Source organism: Trachemys scripta, chromosome 2 (assembly GCF_013100865.1).
Source record: "Trachemys scripta elegans isolate TJP31775 chromosome 2, CAS_Tse_1.0, whole genome shotgun sequence".
Taxonomy (NCBI): Eukaryota; Metazoa; Chordata; order Testudines; family Emydidae; genus Trachemys; species Trachemys scripta.
In genome coordinates, this window is record NC_048299.1 from 125,717,917 (window position 1) to 125,744,472 (window position 26,556).

General features: G+C 45.0%; 1 protein-coding gene across 2 annotated transcripts; it reads right to left on the reverse strand.

Moving 5' to 3' along the window:
• Positions 1-1,093: 1,093 nt before the first annotated feature.
• Positions 1,094-23,595, reverse strand: LOC117872767 (carboxymethylenebutenolidase homolog). Of its 2 annotated transcripts, none has more exons than XM_034761531.1 (6): positions 23,487-23,595; positions 15,124-15,346; positions 12,931-13,038; positions 9,265-9,407; positions 8,625-8,716; positions 1,094-2,243 (listed from the first exon to the last, which is right to left on the reverse strand). In XM_034761531.1, exons 2-6 carry the CDS (start codon positions 15,336-15,338, stop codon positions 2,064-2,066), a joined length of 738 nt encoding a protein of 245 aa, XP_034617422.1. In that variant the 5' UTR covers positions 15,339-15,346; positions 23,487-23,595; the 3' UTR covers positions 1,094-2,063. The 2 variants fall into 2 exon arrangements, with proteins under 2 accessions (XP_034617422.1, XP_034617421.1); XM_034761530.1 differs by having other exon boundaries at positions 23,404-23,595.
• Between the last annotated feature and the right edge of the window lie 2,961 nt (positions 23,596-26,556).

Here is a 26,556-nt window from a genome sequence, read left to right on the forward strand (position 1 = left end):
CTTGAATAGATCTAGTGCATGTCTATCTACCTGGGCTGGGAGGCACACTGCCAGCTGTAGTGGAGACATACCCTTTGGGGCAGGGAGTGTCTGTCTAAATATGAAGCGTAAATAGCACAATACCATTTCAGTAGTCGGGGGTCACCAATGTCGTCAGAGTTTGGCAACGTGCGTGTGTTCTTTGTGTGCTGTCCTAGCTCTGCGCAGACAGTTGGCACAGCAGACCTCAATCGAACTGCCCAATGACCGCAAGACTTGGTTTAGTAGCTAAGGCACCTGGCCAGGTTTATTGTTGACGAAGCACGGTAATAGTAGCCTTGTAGAGTCTGTCAGGTGCTAAGACATGTATGCCCGTGATAATGGACGCAGCTCAGTCAGTGGCAGGACTTTCCGCTGCCCCCAGGCTGGACGAAGGGTTAAGGCGAGGTATTCCAACATTTATAGACTGAGACAAACCAACTAGCATGAACAGCTTATGCATCACCTTATGCATTTCATGACATGTTTGTTACCTCCCCTTGTACTTTCCTCCTGATGTTTCAGACAAAACATTCCTATTTACCACCTGTCTGTGTACTTCCACTCCTGATGGTTCAGACAAAATATCACTATTCATCACTTTTCTCAAACCATTTTATTGTGTGCTAGGTTGCGGGGTTCTTATGCTGGCCTGTTGGAATGTGTTTACATATTCAGTGTGTTTTAGCAATGCTAGCAATTGCCAAGTTCCTGTACCGACACTGGCTTGTAGGCAAGCCTCTGCTTTTGACAGGGCCTAACTGTTGCTCATAGCATAACTTCTGCTGACTTTGGTTCAGGCCTCAGGCCTTGCACCAGGCCCATGCTTCAGACTCTTTCTTTCTACTACATTGTGCTATTCTCACTTGTCCCCTAGATGCTACTGTAATAGAAATAATAAATAAAAATACACACTATGAGGCACTGATCCTGCAAGGGGGTCCATTCTTCTTGAAATGACTGAAGTACGGTCCATGCAAATGGATCTCTTTGCAGCACTGAGTTTTAAAAAGGAAAAAACTGGAAAGCAGGAAGGGGGAAAGGAAAGAAAAACTAGAACGAACAAACAACAATACAGAGTTAGTTAATTTTCTTTATTATTTTGAAATGATACAACAATATTAACATAGAATTATTTGATGCTGTATGTTTATACTCAAAGGCTGCCATTAGGAAAAAATCCTTTAATTTTACTAAGATATTTTTTTCCCCACCATGATATCACATGCCAGAAATGGAAAACAGTGTATCAAATTACAATAAGGTAGATAAGATGATACAGTAAAAGTTTCTTGTTTAATAGCAACCATAGTATGCAATTTCACAGTAAGAAGTCCCCATACTTGCACTACGTTATCATTATCATTGAAAATTCCTAACCTGGGGTAAATGTAGGCCAAGTGGCAGCCAGGAGTCTCATGGAGAAGGAAAGACCAAGGGTCAACTGAGAAAGCAGTTCCTTGCTGTTGCCCTGTCCACCCCCCAAATCTGGGGGGAAATTTACTCCACTGATGACATCTATGAAATCCAAATTGGCCATGAGAGTACAGGTCAAACAAGTCTAATCTCTCAGGTTTGTATTCAGCAAAGTCAATCTAAGCATGTGCGTAAATTAAGAATTGGTGATTTAAGCACGTTTAAATAAATACTTTGCTGAATTGGGGCCACAATGCACAGTTAATTGTAACTGACCAAAAATGTGAAGAGGATAAACCTCAAGGAACTTGGAGAACTTTTCCCAGCACACTATAACAATATTAAACTAAGTTAAATCTGAGAATCATTTAAAAGAATTCAACTTGAAATCATGTGTTAATAACTACAAAAGAAAAGTACAATTCATTTTAGTGTCAAAAAGTCTCTGCAATGTTCTTTGTCAGACTTCTATTAATATGGCCTTTGTGTTTTCCCTAAAATATAATTTATCAAATATTTATCCCTAAAATAATTATAGAAAATACTTTCCCCCTAAAAATATAATTTAATCAAATGATTATCACAGTATACTAAGTGTTTTGTTTTGCAGGCCTGGCTGTATGCTTCTGTTAAATATATTTATTTAGCCAGCTGATCATGTCCTTTCTTGCTTCCTCAATGTAAGGTTTATCTTGAGGATTAATATCTTCTCTCCTGCGATGTACAAAACCATGAGTTTGCCCAGGGTAAGTTTTAACTCTGTAATCAACTTTACAGTGTTGTTTCAGCTTCTGCTCCAGTAAGGTGACCTGTAACACAGAACAGTCTTCTGTAAGTGATATTGATTTAACCTAGTGTATCTTGCCAGTTCTCATCTTGCCTAATATTTGACTCCTTGAAAGACATGATGTATCCTCACCCTGATGCCTTCTCTACTAATCTCACAATCAGGCCAACCTCTTTATACAGGTTCTTTTAACTAGAGGAGAAACTATCTTTGAAATAGGACTCTATAAAATTATACTGTAACACTGACAGATCAGCCAACCTGTATATGTCCAATAACAACTTAGCAGGCAACATTACAATTGTAATCAAGACAATTTACTTATATGTGAACTTCAAAGAGCTGTACTAATCATTAACCCATTCATTTGTAGTTATAGAAATCAAGGGTAGATGCTAAGTGTATTTGTCTGTGTTTACCACTATCCTTTTAAAAGTTTAACAATGTAACCAAATTAGCTAATTCCTTTTCATGTCTTAATTGCCTGACATTATGCATGCAAATGGTTCAGTTAACCTTAAGGTCAAAGATACAAGATACTGCAGGAAACTAATAATATTATCTACATTGTTTTCAACTTAATTATCTGTGTTATAATGAGTGACTAGCTGTTGTCTTATAGTGTAACTATATTACCTGTGTATACATAGAAAATGGAAAATTAATTTAAAAGCAAATGTCAACAAACCATCTGCATTGCCTATTCTTCCTCGGGGGAAGGCCCTGCTGTGACAATTTCTGTGAGGAGGTTTGTCAACCTGCTAGTGAGCTATAAAAGAGAAGCCTTGGGCCTGATCCTGCCATCTCAGGTCTGCTTAAACATTAAGCAGGGAAGGTCTAAGCCATAGGACCAAGATCTCCAGGTAATTACCTGGAATTCTCATGGAAAAACTCTAACAGACTCTACACCTGAACTGCCTATTAGACTATAACCCTTTGAATTGATTCCAGAGAGACTTTTATAATCTAGCAGTTTGTTCCATCACTGCTATAATCCTGAACTATAAATAGTGAAAATCACTTGTATGTATATTATCCTTTAACCAATCAATAACTTTCTTCCTTTCTTTCTGTTTATATTATTAAACCTTTAGTTTTTAGTTACTAAAGAATTGGCATCAGCGTGATTATTAGGTAAGATCTGAGACTCATACTGACCTAGGGCTAAGTGTCTGGTCCTTTGGGATTGGTGAACCTCACACATAGTGAATCAGGTTTTCAGTAACCTCTCACTATATTAGACTTGTTTGCCTAGATAGGAGCCAAGGGCTGGAATGCTTAAAGGTTTCGTTGGTTTCTTGTTAACCAGTGTGGTGTTACAGAAGCTCTTTTGTTACTGGCTTAGTGAATCTAAATATAGAATAAACCACCATTTGGGGGGATTGTCTGCCCTATTTCTTGCACTCTGCCTTGAGTGTGGGCATTCTCAGTGCGGCCCATGCAGGCACACGGTCATATATACAAAACATACTGACAAGTCTAATAGCCTTTGAGGGGTTAATGCAACGATCACATATTGTTATTTGTTACAGGTGGGATATGTAGCAATGTTTAAAGTTAAAGCTGCAGAAGCATTTTCATCCATGAAAGCTGCAGAACTACTAAGTGTGGTATGTAACTGTAATGAGGTGAAGTGGCCTTATTCCCGCACCGAGGGGGTTAATTCACCCCGTTGGACACAGCTAGCCCCGCTCCTTCCCCCTTGCAGGAAGTGCGAGGTTGGAACAGGAAGTATAAGGGCAGGGCCTGGCAGTTCAGTGGGGGTTAGATGAGGGAAGGAACCAGATGTCCTTTCTACAGAGCTCACAACCAGCTACGGCAGGCAACGATGCTCGTAAGCCAGCCTGGGGAAAAGGCAAGGAATCCAGAGCAGACACGCAGAGAGAGACATCCAGCATGCAGACAGGGAACCAGGCCCCAGAGACCATGGAGCAACTCAAGCAAACACAAGTAGGAGAAGCAGGCCAGGGAAAGGAGACACTGGGCCTGCTGTGTTGCCAGGAGATGAAGCAGCGACCTCAAATTTCCCCACCAACCCAGCAACAAGATCACCCATCACTTCAAGGACCCTGGGCTTGGACCTAGTGGAGCAGGGTGTGCCCAGGTCCCCCTACCCTGCTCCATACTTTGCGCTCGTCTGGTCGCTAACCCCTAGCCCAAGGGGCCTGAGCCATTGCCTGTTTATTGCTCAGCCCACACTCAAGGGGCCTGAACTATTGACTGTTTACTCAGCCCATGCCCATGCCCAGGCCTGAGGCCTTGGTTATTTATTGCCTTAGCTCTCAGCCAGGAGCCCAGAGCCACAGACTTCTTTTTAGCCCAGCACCCATCCAGGAGCCAGAGCTAGCACATGCCCAGAGGCTCAGTCACGAACCAGGACGACTAACCGCCCCACTTGGCACAAGCATCAAGTTCCCGCTGCCACTGAAGAGGGCGCCCCAGAGAAACCTTACAGTAACCTATCACTTAAATCAGCTCCTGTACTAGATGACTGGAAGATAACTAATGTGACACCAATTGTTTAAAAAACGCTCATAGTCGATTCTGGCAATTACAGGCTGGTAAGCCTAACTTCAGTACCAGGCAAAGTGGTTGAAACTCTAGTAAAGAACAGAATTATCAGACACATAGTTGAACACCATTTGCTGAGGAAAAGTCGACAAGGCTTTTGTAGAGGGATATCATACTTCACCAATCTATCAGAATTCTTTGACAAGGTCAACAAACATGTGGACAAGGGGGATTCAGTGGATACAGTGTACTTGGACTTTCAGAAAGCGTTTGACAAAGTCCCTCACCTGGCTCTTAAGCCAAGTAAGCAGTCATGTGATAAGAGGGAAGGTCCTCTCATGGACCAGTAACTAGTTAAAAGAGAGGAAACAAAGATTAGAAATAAATGGTCAGTTTTCAGAATTGAAAGAGATAAATACTGGTTTTCCCCAGGGATCTGTACTGGGACTGGTGTTTTTCAACATATTCATAAATGATCTGGAAAAAGGGGTAAACTGCGAGGTGGCAAAATTTGCAGATGATACAAAATTACTCAAGATAGCAGTCAGCTTTGGACTTAACTAAGAGTTACAAAGGGATCTCACAAAATTGGGTAACTGGGCCACAAAATGGCTGATGAAATTCAATGCTGATAAATCCAAAGTAATGCACATTTGAAAACATAATCCCAACTATACATACAAAATAATGGGCTCTAAATTAGCTGTTACCACTCAAGAAAGAGATATTGGAGTCATTTTGGATAGTTCCCCATAACATTTTGCATGTTAGGAACCATTAGGAAAGGGACAGATAATAGCATAATGCCATTATATAAATCAATGGTACGCCCACACCTTGAATACTGCGAGCCGTTCTGGTCATCCCATCTCAAAAAAGATATATTAGAATTGGAAAAGGTACAGAGAAGGGCAACAAAAATGATTAAGGATATGGAACTTCTATATGAAGAAAGATTAAAAAGACTGGGACTTTTCAGCTTGGAAAAGAGACGCCTTAGGGAGGATATGATAGAGGCCTATAAAATCATGAATGGTGTGGAAAAAGTGAATAAGGACGTGGTATTTACTCCTTCATATAACACAAGAACCAGGGGTCACCCAATGAAATTAATAGGCAGCAGGTTTAATACAATAAAAGGAAGGACTTCTTCATACAACACACAGTCAACCTATGAAACTCATTGCCAGGGGATGTTGTGAAGGCCAAAATTATAATGGGCTTCAAAAAAAGAATTAGATAAGTTCATGGAAGATACCATCAATGGCTATTAGCCAAGATGTTTAGGATGCAGCCCTATGCTCTGGGCGTCTCTAGCTTCTGACTTCCAGAAGCTCAGAATGGACGATAGGAGATGGATCACTGGATAATTGCCTGTTCTATTCATTCCCTCTGAAGCATCTGGCATTGGCTCCTATTGGAAGACAAGATACTGGGCTAAATGGACTATTGATCTGACCAAGTATGGCCACTGTTAGATCCTTATTCTAAGGGTTCTCAACAGAAGTTTATAACGATGGGCTGCAGTTTGGCACATCTGACAACTTGTGAGTGAATGATACTGAAAACTTTAGGCAAAAACATTGCAGTCAATTTTTAGTATGAAGCAAGTGCAGCTGAGATAGGGGAGAAACATTTGAGACTTTTTTTGAGTAGCTCAGCAGAAGGTGGTAGAAATGGGAAATTTGGCAGTGACTCAATCCCTAAGTCGCCAATGCAAATGTCAGTAGTTCTATGAAAACCACTTTTAATTTTGTTGAGTGAAGGCTTTTAGAAAATGTACTTTGTGCATGCACACTGGTTTGTATTATAGGATAAACTAAAACTCTATCAAATAACAGTATGAAGCTGGCGCATTTGCAATGACATTTGAAGACAAAACACTCTGTGCATGTGAGTAAGCCAGTAGAATATTTTCAAAGAAAGCTTTCTGAGTTCCAGACTGGCCAGCTTAAAATTAAAAAAACTTCAACTATTTCTACAAAAGCACTCAAAGCTTCATATGCTGTCTCCCTTCTTGTAGCAAAAGCAAAGAAGCCATACACAACTGCACATGATCTGATTCTGCCTGCCACTGTAGCACCTGTAGGAAATATGCTTGATAAAAAAAGCAGCCAATACTCTCAAGAAAGTACCCTTATCAAATGACACTGTGTGTCACAGAATAGAAGACATGGCTGAGGATACCGTCTCTCAACTTGTAGAGAAACTTAAAATGGCAAAAGCATTTGCCCTTCAGCTTGATGAGTCCACAGATATTAGTGGAGAAGCTCAGTTGATTTCTTACGTTCGATACCCTGAAACCACTAATATCAACAAACACATACCGTGCTGCAAAAGTATAAAGGCAAAATCAAGTGGAGAGGACATTTTTAAACTAACTGAGCTTTTTTTTTTTTTTTTTCAGAACATGATTTGAGTTGGAATTTATGCAAATTCATCTGGGACCACTGCAATGACTGGGAGAGTGAACGGACATGTCACTGCCTCCCAGAAGGACAAGGCTCACAAGTGAAAAATAGGCTTAGGTATCGCACTGATATGTAAGCACGATATTTATATTGCAATCAATTTATTTTACAATGATATGGTAAAAATAAGAAAGTAAGCAAATTTTCAGTCATAGTGTGCTGTGACACTTCTGTACTTGTATGTCTGATTTTGTAAGCAAGTTGTTTTTAAGTGAGGTGGAACTTGGGGGTACGCAAAACAAACCAGACTCCTGAAAGGGGTACAGTAGTCTGGAAAGGTTGAGGACCACTATTGGAGTTGCACATGCCTGGAGAAGCAGAATGAGCAGAATTCCCTTTATAATGTATAGATGTGTATGGAAGCAAGCAAGGCTCTGAAGGCATCATGCCTCCTTCCACATGATATATGAAGATAATGTATGGAATGAGGCAAGGGCTCATTGCCTTATTAAGCACCCAAATAGTGCTGCACAGGCTACAGCTGTCTAGAAAATAGTTGCACGAGACGTCATTTTCTTTTTCTTTTTAAAAAAGTCTTGCTATTTCCATACGAACAACCTTACATTCAAATAACCATGCTTTGAAAGTGAAGCACTCAAAAGCTAGGAAATGCCAGATTTAAGGTTGCCCATGCAACTGTAACTCTGGCCCCTTGAACATATGCATCATAATATAGTTTTTAATTAGATGATCACATACTATTTTTTCCACAAGGCCTCAGTCTCTTTCAGCACATGGCTCTGATGGTGAATGAGGCTGGGGAAGAATACTGAATCAGTCACTACCGAAGCTATGTGTAGTAAATGAGGTAGGGGTCCACAGAACTCAAATGTCAAATACATCTACAAAAACCATGCCCCCAATCTTTATCACCAAACAGCCTTCATCCCGCTGTCCCCATCTCAGTCCCTATTCAATACCTCCATCCCTAGGGAAAGCCTGGGAAAACAGCTGAGTCTTTCAGTGTCATGAGGGTTGCCTAAATCCATGCTTTTGTGAACCAAGGTGGGATGTGAGTTCCATAGCCAGCGAGTCTGCTCAGAGAATGCCCCATTCCCGATTATGGCAGGGTGACAGCCTTAGCAACTCCAAAGGATCAAAATTGCTATGACATCTCAAGAGAAGGGTGAGATTTTGGAAAAAGCTGTTACCTGTTTTACTAATACCAATTCTGAGAGGAAAAGGACAAAACTTTTAAAATGCCATTTTCTGATTTGTTTTTGGTTTGGTTTCTTAGTCCTTCACTCAGCTTAGACAATGAAAACAAAGCTAGTCAATTTTTATTTTCGTCTCTCACTCTCTGGTTCTCATGCACTACCACCAGGTTGTTCTGTGTTTCAGCTTCCAAGACTGATGGGATCGGTTCAAGTCCAAAAAAGAAAATAATACTTATCAGAGGTTTCATTTAAAAAGCAACTTACTTGGTCAAGAGGAATGACATCATCTTTTTCACCAAAAATGAAAAATGTAGGCTTCAGTAAATTGTATCTGTCATCAGAGTCCCTGATTATTCCTAGGAAAAAAAATCAAAAAAAGTGCTTAAAATGTAGTGATACAGCTTCCAAGATGAACTATATATTCAAACAAAAAGTTTCTCTTTGCTTCAGCAATATTCATTTCTGTTTCATTATTCAAATGTTTCTGCACCAAACACTAGGTGTAGATCAGCTTTAAAAATCACACAATTTAGAACACAGCTAAAAAACCCTTTGAGACACTCAAGAGACTAAATACCCTTTGAACTAACCCCTTAAGCAAAAGACTGAATATCTGAATTAATAAGATTTGCAAGTTATCCTGTGGGCTCCTTTGGACCAATGGGGAAAGAAAATTCTATTGGAAACAGCCAGAGAATTATAATCTGGGACTGTTAGCAAGGCTAACTCAGCTGACCTCAGCTTTTGGGATAGAGCATAAGGAGAAATGTAGGTCCATACCTGAAAGGAAATATCACAACTTCTTTCAACTCAAGATGAAAGAAAGCACTCCTGGCCACCTAAATTGGAATTATTACACATATGTAAGTAAGCCTAATTGCATTCCCATGCATTCTGCACTTACCATAGACAGACACACCTGCCTTTAACTCAGGATATTTCATCATCAGGTGATGTACGACAATTCCACCCCAGCAAAATCCGACAACACCGATCTTCTTTGCACTGTATTGCTGCTTTAGATACTTCAAGACAACATCAGCTTCCCTACAACATATAAACAAAAGTGAACCAAGGAATCCATAGTAGAAACTCTTCCTGAAAATCGGAAAAGAAAATACAAAAGTACATAAAATTGTCCCCACCTTCTCCTATTGTGTTTTTAAGTTATATATGCTTTTTTTTAAAGACAGATATCTGAGCCCAAGATTAGGGGCTGATAATCTAAAATGCGGGTTGACAACCATAACTCAGTTTCCAAAAAGAGATGAGTATTTAATATAATTAGTTCATCCAGAAAGGGACAAATGAGACGAAGACATGAATCACACACATTGGAAGGAAATACAAATGTGTGGAAACAGGATAATTTATTACACTACAGACCTCAGAGGCAGAAAAATTAAAACTGATCTGTGAAGTTGGCTCAATTCTTATCTTGTATATAAGTATTAAAAAAAAGTGGTAGAGCAGTCTCTGGGGAATGCCATTAGCTAAACAATTATTATGTTGATAATAACTGTGATTTAGCTCTTACACAAAATGTCTGGTATACCGCAGGAAGGGAAGTGTAACAAATCTGGAAAAGGTCGGCATATTGCTCTAACAGCTGGATTTCCAAAACATCAGGTACTCCACCAACACCAGCTAGCCCAGAGGGAGACATGACCACTGCAGAGGTATTAAAGGGAGCTGATATTGTGGGGGAGGGGGAAGATGTAACATATGAGACTACACCCTACCCAAACAACTCTTTACTTCAGACACTATCCCGACTCCCCTGCACGTGGGCATGTAAAATATGTATGAAACCAACACAAGACTCTACCACCAGCTCCTCAGCACTAAAACCTCCAGTGAAGGGCCAGACACTTTGTCTGTCCAACTGGGACCAACATTTAGAATATGTAAGGTACAGGGAGGAAATGCCAGGCAGAGCCTAACACAGGGGTCGGCAACCTTTCAGAAGTGGTGTGCTAAGTCTTCATTTATTCACTCTGATTTAAGGTTTTGCATGCCAGTAATACATTTTAACGTTTTTAGAAGGTCTCTTTCTCTAAGTCTAGAATATATAACTAAACTACTGTTGTATGTAAAGTAAATAAGGTTTTTAAAATGTTTAGGAAGCTTCATTTAAAATTAAATTAAAATGCAGAGCCCCCCGGACCGGTGGCCAGGACCCGGGCAGTGTGAGTGCCACTAAAAATCAGCTCATGTGCCGCCTTTGGCATGCATGCCATAGGTTGCCTACCCCTGGCCTAATACCTCCTCCCCTAAGCCATTGTCTTGTGCAGAGGAGGTATGATGCTCTCCTGCAAGTGGGTAATGAGAGCAGTGAGCCAGGAGTATGCCGGATGTGGATCAATTGTGTCTTCCATAATCCCTGCACTGCTTAACAAAACCCTGACAACCCTCACCCCCTCTCAAAATCCCAAGAGAGAGATGTGCTTTTAAGTGTGCCCAGAAGGGTAACAAATTTGGGCTCTGAGGAAACAAGGGGAAAGTGAATTCTGAGGCCAAGGACCCTCATGGAAAGCTCCCTGCCAATGGCTTTTTCTCATTTATACTCAAGAGACACCAACTCCAGCACCTTTGCTGATCACAGCTGTAGCAGTATGGCACGAGTGGGGAGGGCGAGCGGGTGGGGGAAGAGTCTCGCAGGCAACCAAGACCAAAACCATTTTAAGCTTGACATGTAGAAACTAACACCTTGAATTCCCTTGGAAGCTTATTAGAAGCTAGTGCAGTGTACTGGTGTAATTGTGCTTCCAACATGCAACTTAATAACTGCAGCATTCTGCACCAGCTTCAGCTTCCAAACGGTCCCACGTAGCCGTAAGTAGAGCATACGACAGCAATCTAATCCTGAGGTGACAAAGTCATGGATATTTGTGGCAATATCCCCTTCATCAGAGAGAAATGTCTTGCCAGGTGCAAATGGAATAAAATGCTCTTGGCTACTGCCAGTACCTGGGCACCCAGGAGCAGCTCAGAATCTAACAATGCCAACATGCATCAGTTTTATAAATAGTGGTCATGCTCTCTCCACGAGAGGTACTGGTACAAGTCCTGCCAATTCTTCTGGCTGCTTCCACTGGCCACCAACATTCTTTCCTCTTGTCTGGATTGAGTTGCAGCCAGCTAGCTGTCATTCAAGACCCTTTCTAGTCACGGAGTAATTTGTTCTATTGCTCTAACCATGTGATTGAGATGCAGCTCTAAGCATCAACACACTGAATAAATCAGACTCCATATCTCCTCCCACAGCCCTCATGTACACACTGTACAAGAGAAATGACAATACAAACCCTGTGGTACCCTGTAGGAGAGAGCCTTTGGGGCAGAGGAACAATTCCCCAAAACTATCCTTTGGGATCTCTTAGAGGTACGCACAGAGCCGTACAAGAGCAGCTCCATCCACCCTGCCAGGGCCCATAAACAAGCCAACAAAATCTCATCATCAAAAGACTGTTAAAAAATTGGCACAGACACTATCTTTGTTCATTGCTAGGAGGAGGTTATCAACTAATGCAACCAGTGCAGTTTCTACCCTTTACCCAGGTCCAGACTGACAGAAGTCAAGGCCAACTTAGGAATCAAGAAACTGCCACAGCTGCCCCACCACAACCTTCTCAATTACCTTTCCACAAAAGTGGGAAGAGGGACACAGCTCTACAGCTCGGCAAAGTTGATATCAAGGGTAGTTTCTTGAGCAGTGGCCTCACAGGAGCATCTTTCAGAGCTACTGAAGCTCTGTCCCTCACCCCACCTATCACAGGGACACCCTGAAAATCTTAACTGACAATGGACCAGTACTTTCCTATTGGTCTTACTCCGCCAAGGAGGAAAAGGGTCCGACTCACAGGTTTTAGCATGAAGCACCTCAGCATCTCCATTACTTCAGTGAGCAATACTAGCTGAAACCCAAATAGAGAAGACTCAATGTCTGTCCCCTCAAGTTATTGTTCTTTCTTCCTTGCAATAAACAATTGAATCCAAATCCAAGCAATTTTGTCTGCAAAATAATATGAAAATTCTTGACAGTAAAAAAAGATTGTATTCTAACTGTACATACTAACTCTCTTAGGCAGTGAAGATTCATCCAGATGTCAACCAGTTGAGACAGTTATGCTGTGCACAGCTTTTCAGAAACTATGGTGGAACCAAGGAAACCTTTCCACACCACTCTGGCATACAATCTTAAAATAATGATATGTTTCAATTGGTCAGTCTCAGAAAGAGACTTCTGCCTTTAGCTGTCTCCTCTCTCACTTCATCTCTCACAGGTCATTTATAAGCCCTGGTGACCTGTAAGGAGGACACAATGTTTAGCAACTATTGCATCAACATCAAAAGACTATAATAAAGTCCTACCAATAAATTATAGAGTTCTCTGCTGGAAGAGCAACTTCAACCCCCCTAAGGCAGGTTGGTCCCCACCACCGCCAAAGGTGGATCATTTAAACCGGCCCATCAGGCTGGTAGGCAAGGTGCACCCCAATCTCCGACCAAAGAAAAGAATAGTTGATCCACAACAAGGGATGGAGTATCCATCCCTCTGAAATCTTACTTGTCTGTTTTTCTGGCATCTCGTGTTTTCAGCCATTCACCAAAGGTGGACCAGTCATCAGAAGGATTCCAAGGTTCTTTTCCCACAAAAAAGTCGGGGCAGATGGCTCTGTATGAAAAATCAATAAGTTCACTTATCAAATCCTGAGAGGTTTAGTGGTCTTTTAAACCAAGGAATGTTTCCATTAATCTGTGAGATGGCAGTGATTTCATTCCCCTCAATTTTGCCCTCTGTTACATATTATTAATAATTCTTCAAATGTATGAATAATTATTTTTAAAATATATACAAATAAATATGATTTTCTTAGCAATATTCCTTTAATGATTACATCACATAAGCTCATTTGCCATGACAATGGGGATAGGGATACTCCCCTTTTCCAATCCTTTGTCTATCTTGAGTATTTAGACTGAAAACTCTTTGGGGAAGATGATGTTTCTTACTATGTGTTTTACAATGCTTCGCATAGTGGGACCCAGTCTGAGATGGGGTTTGAAGGTATTACAATAATACAAACAATAAAATAGTTATTAACTGACCTCCTGAGGAATAATTGAATAAAATAAATGGCCAAACTCAAATGCTGAAATCCTGAGGGTCCACATTTCAGATTTTATGGGCAATATCATGCCATCAGTGCCTACAAAGACGTCCCCATTTAATTTAATGGGAATTTCTGTTTAAACAATGCTGCCACAAGATGGCCCTGTATTCTTAAGCTTAATATGAGATTTAAACATGAGCTATATGTAATGTCACTTAAATCAGACTATTATTTGGAGAATGAATTTATCACCCAGGACTGCACTAGTATACTGAGTGCTGAGCAAGCCTGTTGAGATAACACAGGGTATCTGAATACTGAATACTGAGCAAGCCTGTTGAGATAACACAGGGTATTTTCCTTAACGAGGGCCCTGAAATTCAGACTCAAGGGCTCTCCATCCCAGTGATGCTCTGGGGGGAGGAGTGGAAGGGTGGAGAGCGCTTAAAATAAACTCCTGTGTTCCTGCCACTAAATGGTAATGTGCCAGTCCAACCAGTCACATCCTACACTGAATGCCCACCCTGCTCACATCTCTGTGTACTCAGCCAGTTACCTTACTGGAGAGGGAGCCAAAAGCTGCCTGCCTGCCAGCTCTCCACTCTCTCCCCACCTTGCGAGTGAAGTGCAAACATCAGACTATCAGAAATTAATGGGCAATGGAGAGATACTGAGCTACAGACCCAATGTTGGACAAGCTTTGGAGTATACACAGAATTCAAGCAGAGAATTCTTGTCCTGCTGATTGACACATTCAACCACTAGATAAACCCCAACTAGCCTATAGGATAGGCACTAGTTCCAAAACCAGACATCAGTTTCTTGAGATTAACAATTGTCCTTTGCTGCCATTAATTTTAATTCCATTTTCCTCAATGGGCTGCAGCCACTGAAGGCGGCCAGCACTCAAAGTCAGAACATTACAAAATTAGGCAGAGGCCCACTTTTCTGGAGCAGAGTTCAAGTTCCAGCTCCCCAGGTGTGATTGTAATTCCATAGTAACTGCCTGTTTACAGCACATGGATTTGCTAGAAATTGGTACCCCACTGTTGGATTTAATGCCTATGAACCTCAGAAGCTTGGGACAATCTGTTTCTAGCTGGGAGCAGGGGAAAGAAGGATTGTATGCAATGCACTAGGTGTGCATATATTCCATTACATCTTTTTGGAAAAAATTAAAAGAAAAACCATCATGTAGTTCAGACTGAAAGATGTTTTGTTTTAAAGAGAATTTGCAAAACCTTTTATGAACATGCACTTTTTGTTAACATTGTTTAATTAAATTTCAATTAAAACTGTTTAATTTTTTTAATCACCCACATTGTTGGATGTTCAAACTCAACAGCCTTTGTTGGTGCTTCTGTTAGTGCACTGCACCTTGACATTTCTCAGAACTCTGCTTGTGCAGCCACTATGTTCAGACAATTGCTGCAGCCTATGCAGAGAAGGCTCACTGTATACTGCGTCTCTCAGGAAGAGTCCACTTTTTCTTCTTTTGTCTTCTTTGTTCTAAAATAAGTCATTCAGACTGAAAGTATAAGGCTGCTCCTTGTGTATGGAAGACACCATAGACCAGGTCATAATTTGGGCCTAGTGAAAGTGAGAATGTCTCTTTAGGAAGAAAAGAAGAAAAAATAATTGCTTACATGTATCCATTAGCTGCAAGCATATCAGCCATGTATCTGGTATTTGGGAGTTGCCATCCAAATATATCCTGAATCACAATCACAGCTTTTTCCGTGCTGGCAGATGGTTTGCAAACATATGCCTTGATGTGCTCAACTTGCACTTCATGCCCAAGGCCCCCATACTCAAACCTGTCTCCAATGTCACATGGGCAAGGTCTTGCTTCATTGGCCATCTGGAAATCTGACGTGAAGTTAAAAGGACAAAGATTCATATATCTCAAAGTACTGTAACTGACCTCACTACAGGACATCACTGCAACTGCCGTAGTAGTACACAGTGCCTTCTAGATGTCTGATAATAGGCTGTGCTGTGTAGCCCCAGCTCAGAGGCATATGGTATAGGCACTCCATGCACTAGGATCTACGGTACAGTAACTCCTCGCTTAACGTTGTTGTTATGTTCCTGAAAAATGCGACTTTAAGCAAAACGATGTTAAGCAAATCCAATTTCCCCATAAGAATTAATGTAAATTGGGGGGGTTAGGTTCCTGGGAAATGTTTTTCACCAGACAAAAGTCATTTTATATATATATATATATATATATACACATATACACACACACACACACACACACACGCATATACTGTACACAGCGATGATTGTGAAACTTGGTTGAGGAGATGAAGTCAGAGGGTGGAAGAAGGTGGGATATTTCCCAGGGAATGCCTTACTGCTAAATGATGAATTAGCTTTTGGCTGAACCCTCAAGGGTTAACCCATTGTTGTTAATGTAGCCTCACACTCTACAAAGCATCATGAATGGAGGGAGGGGAGACAGCATGGCAGACAGAGACAGAGACACACACCCTGTGTGTGAGAGAGATGCGCATTGTCCCTTTAAGTAGGCTGACCCCACTCTAAGTACACTGCCTTGTTAAATAGATCAGCAAGTTGAGACAGCAGCTGCTCCCAGGAAGCTCCCTCCATCCTGAGCCCTGTCATGTTGTTGTCACCCCCCCCCCATGGAGATGGGGTGCAGGAGCAGGCGGGAAGGGGACACCCTGACATTAGCCCCCCTCTCTTTCCCCCCTGCACAGCAAGTAGGAGGCTCCCGGGAGCAGCTCCAAGGCAGAGGGCAGGAGCAGCACATGGCAGTGGGGGGAGGGACAGCTGAACTGCCCTGCAATTGATAGCTTGCTGGGCTTCTGCAGCACAAGAAACTTAGGGGAGTGGAGAGGTAATAGGGAGGCTGCCGGTCCACCCTGGTTCCAAGCCCCCACCAGCTAGCTGCAATGGGTTGCTCTTTCTGCAAGCAGTGGACAAAGCAGGCGGCTGCCAAAAGACGTTATAAGGGAGCATTGCACAACTTTAAACAAGCATGTTCTCTAACTGATCAGCAACGTAACAACGAAACAACATTAACCAGGATGACTTTAAGTGAGGAGTTACTGTATTGAGGCCACTCATCCAGTACTGAACCGGGCAGTCCTCTTTTTGAGAAGTTTGTCCCCTGTCCAGTACTGGGACAAAACCGAATGTGGTTTTGTCCAGTATTGGACAGGGATGCCACTCCGCACCCTCTGGCTCTTACAAATGCCCCCCATGTGGTATTCCGGAAATGTGAGAGTGGCCACCCTGCTCAACAGGCGGTAGCCCTCAGTGGGTCCTCATAAATGCTCATGGAGTCCAAGTGTAACAGGAGAGAGCTATACTGGGGGCAAATAAATATCATGAGTGCACTCACTTTAACAGCTACAAAATTCAACCCACTGTTCCCAGCTCTGTGCCTGGGGTAATCCACTGTAAGGGTAACTGTGTTTCATTGAGATCCCTCCATACCATGCTCTGGCCACCCATATGTGTAGCCATCTCACATCTCCTGCCTATAGGCTGAGGCCCTGTATCATCCTGCTTTTGTGAGCTCCTTGTCCAGCCTTCAGTCCCTGCTCTCATTCAAGGCACCCACCCTTTCCTCCACACAGACAGCAGCCAGGCTGCTACTCCCGCTCACGTGCCTGGTCCCATCGAACCTCAGCGTGTTACTTCCTTTTCCTGTACCCAAGATATTACAGAGCCTTCTTCTGGTTAGATCCTTTCCCTCCAGCTCAGCCAGGGTGAGCACTAGGTACCCAGTAATGAGCCAGCAGGTCTGTTACACTTTTCATCTAACAAACTAAGTAGAAATTAGGCTTGTGAAAAAGGAGTCTGATGACATCAGCTGTGACTGAAGGTCCCTGCTGCACCAGCTTCTGTGTTTCCCTCCAACTCTCTCTAGTTAGCTCCTCTCAGGAGGGTTTCTCTTTCCCAAGCCCACATGGCTGGGAAGGAGCAGTAGGGCCACAGGGGCCTTGGTGCCTTTGGAGAACATGGGGGAATCTCCCCTCACAATTCTGCCTTGGGCAATTTCTCTCTGAAGCTACCGAGGCAAATTTAAAGTGAACCGGGCTTTATGTCAGGGAAATCCGGAATTCAAGCACAAAGATGTGAAAAGCCAAACACCCCCTATCAGGGCTGGATTAACACAGGGGCTTTAGGGCAGGGGTCAGCAACCTTTCAGAAGTGGTGTGCCGAGTCTTCATTTATTCACTCTAATTTAAGGTTTTGCGTGCCAGTAATACATTTTTACATTTTTAGAAGGTCTCTTTCTATAAGTCTATAATATATAATTAAACTATTGTTGTTTGTAAAGTAAATAAGGTTTTTAAAATGTTTAAGATGCTTCATTTAAAATTTAAATTAAAATGCAGAGCTCTCCGGACCGGTGGCCAGGACCCGGGCAGTGTGAGTGCCACTGAAAATCAGCTCGCGTGCTGCCTTTGGCACGTGTGCCATAGGTTGCCTACCCCTGCTTTAGGGGCTGCAGCCCAGGGCCCCAGGCTAAAGGGTGCCCCAGCGCAGCAGGGCTCAGGCAGGCTGCCTGATTGACATGGCCCCACACCACTCTTAGAAGCGGCCGGCTGCTGGCATGTCTCTGCAGCCCCTAGCGGAGGGGAGAGGTGGCTCTGCGTGCTGCCCCCGCCCCCAGCACCGTCGCCACAGCTCCCATTGGCCAGGAATCCCAGGGACGCACAGAGACATGCCAGCAGCAGTTGGCCACTTCTGAGAGCAGTATGGGGCCATGGCATGCAGGCAGCCTGCCTGAGCCCTGCTGCACCACTGGCCGGGAACCCTGCTGCACCGCCTGCACCTCACACCGCCTCCTACACCCCAAACCCTTGCCCCAGGTCAGAATCTCTTCCTGCACCAAACTCCCTCCCAGAAAGAAACTAATATAACAGCTGTTCTAGGATAAGAAGTAGGCTATTTTGAATTAACTCAACTATATTCTACATGTTTTAAGACTGAAATGTTACCACAGAATGGCTTTATGTTAATTAAAAGGCAAGTTTAGCATAGCGTTAATAGCCTCAATGCCATAATTGTGATCGTTTTGTTTTAAATTAGGGAAAAGACTTGTATACAGGGGCCCCACAAAATCTAATAGTCCTGGGCCCACAGGAGAGTTAATCTGGCCCTGTCCCCTATATATTTGTTTTCCCACAAACAATGGAAGAAGCCACCCCTCTTTATTACTTAACAGCCACTGAAAATCCACCATCATACAGTATGGGGCAGACAGGGCCTTTGGGAATCCTGGGGGAAACTGCCTCAAGCTCAGCAGCTGTGGAAATGAACCTGAGCTGTGCTTCTGACTGGGTCAGTTGGAAAAGGTAGACCTCACCACTCAAATGAACACCACCCCTTTAAAAATAAAACTAAACAGTAAATGGATTTTGGTGAAATCTGGTTTAGGCAGAGGGTGAATGTGTGGCCACGTTATATTCGTCCCCACACCTCCTTTGTTCCACCCAACATGGAGTTGGGTTAGATAGAGACCCAGCAATACTAGAATCTGGAATATCTCCTATCCCTGCTCCTTCACCTCATTCCCTCTTCACACCAGTGTTACCCACCATGCCTTCCTTCAGCCTACTTCCCCTGCGGCACTACTCCAAGCAAGTAGTCCCCTCCCCCGCAGCCAATCTCTCATCACAGAACACTGGCCTACAAGGGATACAGGCAAGAGCATGCAACTAACATCAGAGGGAGCAGCTTCCACCAGTTAGGAAGAACCTACAATCCCCAAGACAATCTGAAGACAGACTCCAAGTTGCTAGATAGGAGGCACTTCAAGGGTTCTCTTGCCTATTTAGAATGCTGCTGCTGCTCTTTGAAGCACTGGAGGAACAAGTTTACTGGCTGCTAGCATCCATTTAATGCTGTTTCTTAATTGATGTGTATTTGAGTTGCACAGGGTGTATCTTCTGTTAACTACGTTTTTGTTTGGTGAACTTAATTTTAATGTGAATTTGTACAATTTGGTTCGATAAATTTAACTAACAAAAAATAAATTATTCCCATGAGATAAATCCAGCCCTCTGAAATTAATGCTGACTTATGGAGAATGGATTCCATTAAGTAGCCTGGTATACCACTACTTCTATTTGTTTCTATGGTAGAAAAAAATTGTATTTGGCAATGAATACCATGCATATAATACCCCCAGGATACAGTTCACACCTTGCTTTTTAGAACTGGCTGGTTTATCAAGTTCTAATAATATCCTAAAGGCAACATCATTGTGCATTTGGGAAGCGCTTGTCTAGGATGGGGTGGGCAACCTGCAGCATGCATGCCAAAGGCGGCACACGGGCTGATTTTTAGTGGCATGCTGCTGCCAGCTGGGGTCCTGGTCGCTGGCCCCACTCAGCGCTATGCCGGCCTGGATTACAGAATCCCAGACCAGCAGCAGCATGAGCAGCTCAGCCCTCTGCCAGTCTGGGGTTCTGGCCACCGGCCCCTTGCCAGCCAGGGTCCCGGCCACTGGCCCCCCTCAGCCCGCTGCCGGCCTGGATGGAAGGAACTTGGGCCGGCAGCGGGCTGAGCGGGGCTGGCGGCCAGGACCCTGGCTGGCAGGGGCCAGTGGACGGAACCTCAGACCGGCAGCGGGCTGAGCTCCATCTGCCACCCGCGCTGCTGGTCTGGCACGCAAAACCTTTTTCTGGCACACGAAACCTTAAATTAATGAAGACTTGGCACACCACTTCTCAAAGGTTGCCGACCCTGGTCTAACATGTTGGATCTTGCAAATAAAAACTTTTATGAGTGTGAAAAAATACAGTAGGATCATGCTGTGTCTGTATTTGTTAGCCACAATCAAGCCATTGATGCTCACTAACTGTGGTGTTTCGAAGAGGGTCCTGAATTCTACATTTTGTCACAGAACTGCTGACTAGATTACGACAATGCACTGTGCTTTGGTGTAAATTTAAACACAATTCAGCGGTTTCATTTGTTGCAGAGCGTTGCCAGGATCCCTCTGGCCATATTATACCAATGCACTACTCTACCTATCTATTACAGCCAAAGGGTTAGTTGTTAAATTTAAAGCCCTGAATGGCTTATACTAACTACCTCAGAGATTCTCCTCGTGGCCAGTACATAATCTGTGGGTCCACCTTGTGGACATTTCCTGGAGTGAACAAACACATGACAGATGTTCGTCACATTGCTTAATGCACTACTAGTAGGCACTCAGATACTACAGTGATGAGGGTGGTCATAAGAACCTACATAGAACAGAACAGAACAGATAGCTTTATTGTCCGAGACCAACAGAAAGGAATTATCATTAGAAGGTCTCCTACATTATAGAATAAGCCCCATCAGATGCTCCATCAGAGCTCACGTTTAGTGATTGTTAGAGCTCAAGGCTGTTACGTGCAGGCCTTTAATGAAATACTGGCACTTTTAACTTTAACTAAAGTCCGATTCACCATAATGTTGATGTGGACATGGAGTAATGCTTCAGTGATTCAGGGCCTTGGTCTCCTGTTTTTCATTGTTGCAACCAGGACAAAGTGACAACACATTAAACAAAATCTTATTCTTGCCTTCGGGCAAGTCCTGCTCCTGTCTGAATCAAAAATGGAGTATGGGGAAAGGAACGCAATTTGGGAAACATGTACATGGAGTTTGCACACTGCCTGCAAGCTCCCTGACTGTCCCCATGCACAAGGTTTTGGGGGTTAGAGGTGGGGCAGGAAGGAAAAGGACCAGTGGCTCAATCACTATGCAGATCCATCAGCCATTAGCACTTTCAGAGCTGGGACATGGGAGCAACTTCCCAAGGGCCACAGCAGCCATTACACAGGAGCTCTGTAGCTGCTTCACAATCTGGGAGAGGGGAAGGGGTGATAATTGCCTCCTCCCAAGTACCCCTGAGAGTCCCCTGCACTAAACCTGGCCAATCAGGCTCGGTGTGTGCAGGAGGATTTAGCCCTTACAGCACAAATAGGTTTCACTGATTCATAGATTACAAGGCCAGAAGGGCCCAATGTGACCATCCAGTCTGACCTTCTGTATAACACAGGCCATAGAACTTCCCCCAAAATAATTCTGTGAAGTAACTCCCTGCTCTCCATGTGTCTGTATATAATGCCTGCATCTGTAGCTTTCACTCTATGCATCCGAAGAAGTGAGGTTTTTACTCACGAAAGCTTATGCCCAAATAAATCTGTTAGTCTTTAAGGTGCCACCAGACTCTTTGTTGTTTCTGTAGATACAGACTAACACGGCTACCCCCTGATCCTAGAGCATAGCTTTTAGAAAAACAACCAACCTTAATTGAAAAACTGCCAGTGAGCTCTTCTGCAAAACTAGTTTATGTAACCTTACTGGTCAGTGCCAGTTATGTGTCCGCCTCTGTACCTGATCCACAGAGGATAGGAGTTTGTTACAGCCCGCGATTACAAAACTTGGATCTTGAGTGCAAGCTGTAGAGACTCCTGCTTTAAGCTGTGGAGGTCCCCAGTGATGGCCAACGTGGAGGCTGTCACAGTTACAGCCCTTCCCACCTCTGTCATTCTGCTGTGGGAATACAGACTGTAGGAAAGATACTATACACCTCTACCTCGATATAACGCGACCCGATATAACGCGAATTCAGATATAACGCAGTAAAGCAATGCTCCACGGGGGCGGGGCTGCACACTCCGGTGGATCAAAGCAAGTTCAGTATAACACGGTTTCACCTATAACGTGGTAAGATTTTTTGGCTCCCGAGGACAGCATTATACCGAAGTAGAGGTGTATTTATATTTCCAAGATGTGTTTTAAAGTGATAATTTAACAAAACTTGCCAACAGGAAGACAGTCTAAACTTGGGATTGGTAACAGTATGGGGGGGGGCTGTCTGTCTCCCTTCTTCTGTGGATTTTGTGCTTATTTGAAAACCAACAGAAACATTTTGCCAGTGACTTCCCCCCTTCTACTTTCTTAGGAAACCCATTTTACTGGCATTATTAAAAAAACGAAGGTAATCAGGGGGCTGTTAAGAGACAGACACTGTTGTCCTAGAGCAGGGGTTGGCAACCTCTGGCACACGGCTCACCAGGGTAAGCACCCTGGTGGGCCGGGCCAGTTTGTTTACCTGCCACTTCAGCAGGTTCGGCTGACTGCGGCTCCCACTGGCCGCGGTTCACCGTCCCAGGCCAATGGGAGCGGCGGGAAGCGACACGGGCCGAGGGATGTGCTGGCTGTGGCTTCCCGCCGCCCCCATTGACCTGGTGCGACGAACCACGGCCAGTGGGAGCCGCGATCGGCCGAACCTGCCAATGCGGCAGGTAAACAAACTGGCCCGGCCCACCAGGGTGCTTACCCTGGCGAGCCGCGTGCCACAGGTTGCCGACCCCTGTCCTAGGGCAAACTCTGTGGTCCTAGAGCCTGTCTGGATAGCAGGGCTGATGATCAGGCAAGGCACTGAGTGCCCCATGGCCCAGTCACATAAGCCGGCACTGACACGCTGGTCCCCTGCAGGCCAGACCCGGTTGGCTGGAGGGAGGAGGGCACAACTTGCTGCCTGGGGTGGCACGGTGACCTGTACTACTCCCAAACCGCTTGGTTTTAGTGTGAACAAAAAGCAACAACACCCTCTTGGCAGCTGATTGTGTTTCCTGCCTGCCCTTGTGATCACAGCTGGGCTCCTTTCAGACCCGCGCGTTTCCCTCGCAGCCTGCGCATCACCGCAGCGTGGCGGCAGGCGGGCGGGATCGGGCCCGTGTCCCTGCTCACAGCCACAGCTACTTGAACGTGAGGCTTCCCACTGCGAGGGGCAGCTCCCAAGAGCCGGTTCCAAGCCCTGGCTAGCCTGAAGCTTCCCCTTCTCCTCCAGTCCCGCCGGGGAGCGGCCGCTGCGTGGCTGCCCCTACCCTGGCTCCGGCCCCGCGGGAGCCTCGCTGCTGCGCCCCGCCACCCACCTGGAGCTCAGGGCGCCGATCGCCCCTTCCACCCCCAAGCGCGGCCGGCCTCCGCCTCGCGCAGCTAGCGGGGAGCGGCTCACAAGCACAGCAGCGGCCGGGCGGGAGGAGAGACTCGGCTGGCTCCGTAGCGAGGGCGCTGCGCTTTCTGCGTGCTCCTGTCCACCTCCCTCGCTCCGCAGCCCGCGGCGTCTGGCACCTCGGCTCAGCCCCCACTGCCCGGCGCCTGCGCTTGCCAGTGCTTATGATACAGGCGGCACCAAACCACAGAGAAAAATAGGAGGGAGAGGGCAGGGGGACCCAAGCAGGGTGGGGCCAGCGGCTTCCCAGCATGGAACGATTTTGTACGTAAGAATGGCCAGATTGGCTAGACCAAGGTCCAGCTAGCCCGGTATCCCGTCTGACCGTGACTGCTCAGCTGCTTCAGAGGGAATGACCGAACAGGCAATCACCCAGTGAGCCACCCCGGGCAGCCAGTCCCAGCCGCTGGCAGTCAGAGGTGAAGGACACCCTTGTGCAGCGGGTTTACAGCCCTGCACGGGCACGGCCAAGGGAAAGGTATCATACTATCGCTGCTAGGCTCTGTCTTCGGAGCAGATGCTCATTCCTAATGGGGGCGAGCCCTGTCACCCTCAACCTGCTGCCTCAGTGATTATGGCTACCCCCAAATGATTTAACTGGGAGATAACTGGTAGTCCTCCATTTTCAACACCCAGGAGAAAGAGCATGAGTCTGACTCCCACTGATGTAAAACGAAGCAGTATTTCCAGCCTAGAAAACAGAAGTGAGAGCGGCAGGGAGCAGCGGTGCGTGGGCAGTAAATGAGGCAAGGCAGAGGGAAATGTGACTGAGTTACTGCTGGGACTGCATGGGGGTAGGATTTTCTGAAGTGCCTAAGGAATTTAGGCACACCAGGCCCAGTGAAAGTAAATGGGACATGCTCCTTTCACTCCTTGTGTGTGTTGAAAATTCCTGCCCTGGGGAACAAAGGACTGTCAATGGGAATGCTGAAGGGAATGCTGCTGCATTAGGATGGAGCTGTAGTTCATCTAAATCAAGGTTTCCCAAATACATCACACCCGTGCCCCTTTCCAGATGACGAAAAGCTTCCTGACCCCTTTCTCCAATACCCTGTGCAGCAGAAATGTTCTAAACTTAGCCATGCTAGAAACAACTACTAATTGCCTGAGCAAAGCTAGGTCCCATTCAACTTGATGGCATTTCTCTGCTTGTCTATTGGTCTCAATGTAACACTATTTCCAAGATTTTTTGATAAATGTGGTGTATGTACAGGACATTCATCTACCCCCATTGAGAGAAGAGTTCAGCTGCTGATCACTCTAGAAATCCTCCACTTCTACTCTGAATTCAAAGAGTCAAGTTAGCATTTGATTTTGTAAGAGCTGCTTTGCTTCATTATGAAGGGGGAGCTACTTACAGGGCTAGATTAACCTTTTGGAGGCCCGGCCTCAAATATATTTGTGGGACTCCATGGGACACTACAGCAGGAATGCTGGAAGCTCTTCCCCCCACCACCCCCCTGAGGTCCTGCCCCCACTCTATCGTTGTCGTCCGTCCCCCGCAGACCCTGCCACTCACTACTCTCCCTCCTCCCGCTTCCTCATCACTTGATCCTCTCCATCTTCCTCCCCACCCCAGAGGTTTAAGCAAAGTGAATGAAGCCATTGTATGCTTTGCCTTTATATATCCATATACTTTCTTTCTGACGAACAAGAAAACTTAATCACATGGACCAACTATCCACTTCCAAGAAATGCAGGCATAAATATGCAGAAACTTTTCCCCATAAATGAACTAATTTGGTCCTTCATAACCCCATGCAATTTTTGACCACTCAGTGCATAGTACTTTCTAAACCAGACCTTAATTACATTTATTACTAAATAATATTTTAATCTGATCAATAAGTGTAGTGTTTAATTTCTTTGGAATCCTAAAATCAAAGACTTCTGGACATGGTAACAAACTCTACATAATTATAAAACAAAACTATATATTGTATATATACCAGAGCTGGATTCGAGTTAAAAACCTTGAGATTTCAATATCTGCACAGAGGATAAAATGCACAACTTCCAGTAACAACAGTAGAAAAGTCTGAGGCTCTTCTCACTGTGCTGTAAAAGGTGAGTTGGGGGGGGTTGGGTTTTTTTTGTTTTGTTTTGTTTTTGCTTTCATCTATCACTATTCCTTAATTTTGGGGCACGGGGAGCCCAGGGCTGGGCTGTGGGTCAGGAGTGAGGGGCACCAGTAGGGCTGTGTGGGAGCCCAGAGCCTGGCTATCAGGGGGCTGTGGGGCGGGAGTGAGGGGCACCAGCAGAGCTGTGGGACCCCAGGGCTGGGCTGGCAGGGGGCTGCCTGGCTTGGTCCCTGGAGTGAGAAAGGGGCAAGGGGCAAGAACAGTGGGGCAGGCGAGGGGGTGGTAGGAGCGAGGTAGGAGTCGGGCAAGTACTGCGGGGTGGCGGGGGACAGATAGGATCCCCCAGGGCAACATGAAGCTGGTACCTACCTCTATCTGCTAACGCAGGGTCCTTGGGAGTGAATTCTCTCTCTCTCCAACTGAGCTGCAGCTCCTCCAGGCAACAGCAGCTGCTCTTCCCACCCTCCTGGTGGGGAGGCTACGGTTACTCCTGTAACTGGACTATCGACTGGACTTTCCAGTAAAAAAACAGACACCTGGCAACAGGGGCACTGGAATGGGGTGGCCATGGGAGGGCACTTTTTCCCTGCCTTAAGTGCAAGCAACAGGGTTGGGAGGGGGTGGAGAGGAGCGAGCGGTGGGCAGGCCCTTGGGGGAAGAGGCGGAGCGGGGCTGGGGAGAGGTGGAGTGAGGGTGGGGCCTCAGGGGAAAGAGGCAGAGTGGGGGCAGGGCCTCAGGGGAAGAGGTGGAGTGGGGGTAGGGCCACAGTCCGGGCACCTGTATGGGCCCTTTCTGCCGTGCCTGGCACCATTGTAAACCCAGGACTGGCTTCTGAAGAAATGTTATCGTAAAGTGATACAAAAAGCAAAGAAGTATTGGCAGTCTTTAAGGCGGTTCTTTAAGACTTTAAGGCAATTCAGTATTTTAACATCTTAAAGGAGGAAATGGTGGAAGTTTTCATGCTTTCCTTTGGCAGCAAGAGCTTGACAGTA